Source organism: Octodon degus, unplaced genomic scaffold, assembly GCF_000260255.1.
Source record: "Octodon degus isolate 3935 unplaced genomic scaffold, OctDeg1.0 scaffold00266, whole genome shotgun sequence".
Classification (NCBI taxonomy): domain Eukaryota; kingdom Metazoa; phylum Chordata; class Mammalia; order Rodentia; family Octodontidae; genus Octodon; species Octodon degus.
In genome coordinates, this window is record NW_004524842.1 from 146,799 (window position 1) to 151,220 (window position 4,422).

General features: G+C 42.7%; 1 protein-coding gene across 1 annotated transcript in view; it reads left to right on the top strand.

The window, feature by feature from the left end:
- The window catches only part of Dlat (dihydrolipoamide S-acetyltransferase), a 32,147-nt gene that overhangs the window by 12,217 nt on the left and 15,508 nt on the right, over positions 1-4,422 (top strand). Inside the window, exon 8 of the mRNA XM_004646356.2 lies at positions 3,187-3,254. Within this exon, the coding sequence (XP_004646413.1) occupies positions 3,187-3,254 (68 nt within the window). The remainder of the gene's footprint in view (positions 1-3,186; positions 3,255-4,422) is intronic.

Genomic DNA, 4,422 nt, shown 5'->3' on the forward strand with positions numbered 1-4,422 from the left:
GTCACTGGTAACATTTTAGCCAGAAATTCCTTTTTTAAAAAAATTATTTATATATGTATATATATATATATGCATTTTGTACAGGGTCTCGCTACACAGCTCGGACTCAGTGATCCTCCTGTCCCAGCCTCCCCAGCACTCGGATTACAGGCATGCACCATGCCTGGTTTCGGTGGCTGGCACAGCACAGGGCCAGCATGGCATGCAATACTGGGTATCAAATCTGGGTCCTTTCGCTTGCTAGGCAGGTGCTTAGACCGCCGAGCTAGCTCCCCAGTCCCAGAAATTCTTTGTTGGGGGAGATATATTCTGTACACATCTATACAGAATTTACTGAACGTTAAAATGTTACTAAAATTCTTGGCCCCGGTGTAGTAGAGGGTAGTAGCCACCCCTGCTCAGGACAACCAAAAATGGTTTTAGCCACTGCCAGGTGTCCTTAGCCATGCAAAAATACCCTCCTTGAGAATCAGTGGCCTAATAGAAAATGACCAGTGGATGACACAGGGGGATTATGTAGCAGGACAATTTGGTAAGGAACAAAGTTCTTGAGAATGCAAGAAAGAATAGGATTGGCCTTAATAAGGGTTGTGGACATTTTATCTGTCTTTATCAGAGCAAAGAGAATATAAGCTGATGGGTTTATCAGTTTGGTGGTAGACTCTGAGGAGGATTTCTCCCTGTTTGTAGTTGTTTGACCAATAAAGTATGAAATGAAAGTATCAGCTGGAGATTGAGTGGGGAATGTGGAGGTTAGATTATAAAGCACTGTTCTCAGAGTTTAGGAAAGTGAACTTAAAGGAAACAATTGATTTTTATTGTTTTTTTTTTTTTTTTTTTGGTTGTTGTTAGTAGGAACCAAACTTGGGAGCTTGCACTTGCCAGGCAGGCAGGGGCTGTGCCACTGGGCTGTATTCCTGGCTCTGACTATATCCCCAGCCCACAGCTGAATTTATGTACAACTTTTTGTGTCTGTTTCTGAACTTATAGTATATAGTCAGCCACCTCCGTACAAGACAAATTACAGCACAAATTAAGACAGATTAACTATACTCACTTAAGTCTGTTTGCACCAGAGAGTTTAATGTTGCTAGGGAGAAAAAGTACGTATGAATGTGATGTAGGGATATCCTGTAGTAAGGCCTAACGCTTGATGGTCTTAGTCTGAAAGCTACTCATATATTTCGCATTTCTCTGATGCAAAGCAGTGTTCATAGAAATAGCCGATTTCTGTTTTTACACACTCCTGTGCCAGGGGCTGATACTACATATAAGCATCCTGCCTGTGAGAATGAAAACCGCAAGAGACTATGTGACTGTAGTAAGATTAAGTGTTATTTGTGTTATCTGTTTGTTTATTTATTTTTGTGGTTGAACTCAGGCCCTTGCGCTAGCCAGGCAAGCACTTACTCTTCTGAGCCATCTCCGCCGCCCCTTGTTTGTGTTTCCCAAGAACGCTACAAGTGTGTTGCTCAGTCCAGGTTCTTCTGCCTCCTGGCTTTGTGGTTTCCTCTGTGCCTTCTTCAGGAGATGAATGAAACTTAGGTGTCAGCTCGCTCCCGCTCAGGAGGTTCTCTGAGCAGGGCGGGTTGTGCTGCAGATTCCTCCCTTCAGGGGCTGCACCGTGTGCTGTCAGGCTCAGCCTTGGTCATAAGGGAGGGAGGTTCCTGTCTTAGGTAAAGGAGAGAAAGCTAGTGGGGGTGCTGCCGCCTCAGTGTTCGTGTGAAGGAAAGGGTTGGGAAGAACTGCACACAAGAACCCTCGGAGAACTTTGTCGTGGGGGAAGATGAATCAGTCTAATCAAATTTTTTCTAAAATAGGCCAGTATAAAAGGTATTATAATATTGAAATTCTAAAAGTGGTTAGAACTCAAGGTCAGGATTACTTCCCTGGGTCTAAAATTAATCCTAAGAAATTACAGATGGGAGGAAGGATGGAAATTGAAGAAAAGTAAAATTAAGCCTGTGGAGAAAACTTGGAAGGTCCTTTCTGATAGGTGGCGCTGCACTTGCTTCCTTTGTTGCCTCTACCGTAGTCCTGCTTAGTGCTATTGTGGGAAAGCTGTGAACGGTGGAGACTACATAGGAAGTTAACAAGCCGTGGTGACTCTTGCCTGTAATCCCAGCACTGTGGGAGCCTCAGGCAGAAGGACGGCAAGTTGGAGCCCAGCCTGAGCAATGTAGTGAGCCCCTGTCTCAGAAAAGCGCTGGGGATACAGTTCAGTGTGAAGGACGGAGTTCAACCTCCCCATGCAGAAAAAACATGAAAACATGGAGAATGAAAGAGTCTAAAGATGAGATAACTGTAATGTAATTTATGTTCTTTTGGGGTGAAACAACTGACTTGCCCAATTTATCTAGAGAAATTATCATATCTGTTAACTATATATAAGGGAATCCTTTTATTCCCAAGTGAGACTTTATTTTAAGGTTCAAGAAAGGTGGGGTTTTTTAAGCTAACCAGAAAGGGACAGGTAGTTTTTCTTTTATTCTTTTAAAACCTTCTTTAATTATTTTGGTACAGGGTCTTGCTCTGCAGCGCAGTCGTAGTGATCCTACGAGACTATAAGGCATGCGTCTGGCACAGCATGTGTACTGGAGGTGGAACCTGGGTTCTCGCGCTTGCCACACAGGCGCTTAGAAGGCGGAGGCCTCTCCCCAGCCCTAGTTTTCCTTTTAGATGTGTAAATTGTCCTCAGCATTATCCTATGTCAGTACTTCACAATTTAAAAGTAAGAACTTTTAAAATATATATAATTAATAAAATAAAAAGAGAAGCCAGGTGTGGTGGTACATGCCTGTAATCCCAGCACGCAGAAGGCTGAGGCAGGAGGATCGTTTCAAGATGGAGACTAGCCTGGGATACAAAGTGAGCTCAATGTCAGACTGAACTACATAGCAAGATCCTGTCTCAAAAAGACAAAATAAAAAAGAGGAAAAAGAAAAAGGGGGGAGAGAAATATATAAAAGAATATTTACAGTAATTCAAAAAAAGAATGAGTAAGGATAGTGTGAGTCAAAATGAGTAACAACAGCCAGTATTCTGAGGGAGAATCTTGGTGCAGGGTGATCCGTTCCGTTCAGACTGCTTTTGGTAACAAACCTGTAAGAACTTTCACTTGGCCACAGTGTTGACCCCATCCAGCGGCCCGCTGCTGTATCTCTGATGCTGATGTGTTTCTTCCAGGGACGGGACCAGATGGCAGGATCATCAAAAAGGACATCGACTCTTTTGTGCCTAGTAAAGCTGCGCCTGTGAGTTCTGTCTAGCTCTTATTTTTTGGCAGTTACCCTGCAGAGTGCTTTGCATTCTATATTAGACCATTTAATGCATTGTGTAAGTGTGAAATAGTTCAGCCAGAGTGGTTTTTGTAATTGCGGTGATGAAAGGGTACTTAGATACTCGCGTGCTCTCATAATACAGTATATACAAAGTCAGAGGTGGTACAGCATAGTGATGTGTATAAAAATGGGGTTCTGAGTAGTGATGGAAAGTTTTTCCTAAAACCACTTCTTATTATTCAGTCTTTTTTTTTTTTTTGCGGAACTGGGGATTGAACTCAGGCCCTTGCGCTTGCTAGGGAAGTGCTTATTCTACTGAGCCATCTCACTGGTCCCTATTCAGCCCATTTTTTAACAGCATGTTTGCAAGTTGGTTGTCTAGGGTCTGCGTGGTTCATTAGGCCACTCAAGGACTAACTTCATATGGTCAAGTTTTGTTTGGTTGGTTAAGGTGCTAAGGTAATAGTCAAAAGTAAATAAAATGATGTAGTTTAAAATGAAAGGTTTTTCCTTCTTAACATTGTCCAGGATAGTGGATTAGTTTATCTCAATTCTTTCAATTCTAAGAATTTTTTTAGTGGCTTTTTATGCACATACTTTCCCAAAATAAAATTTTTTATATAAACTAGTTATTGCATATAAAATATGGGTCAAAGAAAGATGAAAACATGACTTCAGCCAGGCATGGTGGCACTCACAGGGCTGAGGCAGGAGGATTTAATACCAGCAGCACTTTTGAGACTGAGGCAGAGCATTGTCATGAGTTGGAGGCCAGCCTGAGCTACATAGTGAATCCAAAGGTGGTCTGAATTACATAGTAAGACTGTCTCAAACAACAACAAAAACAAGTACACTGGGTATATGGTACACACCTGTAATCCCAGCATGTGAGAGGCTGAGGCAGGAGGATTGCTGGGAGGTCAGGGTCAGCCTGAGGTACATAGTGAGTTCAAGGCCACTCTGAACTATGTAGCAAAACTGTCTCAGATCCCCGCTACACATACACACACACCCCAAAATGACAATGAAACAAGAACAAAAAAATGAGACTTCAGCATTCTTCGAAAGAAAGGGCCAGGGATAAGCACCAGTGGCATAAGCACCTGCCTGCAGGGATAAGCACCAGTGGCATAAGCACCTG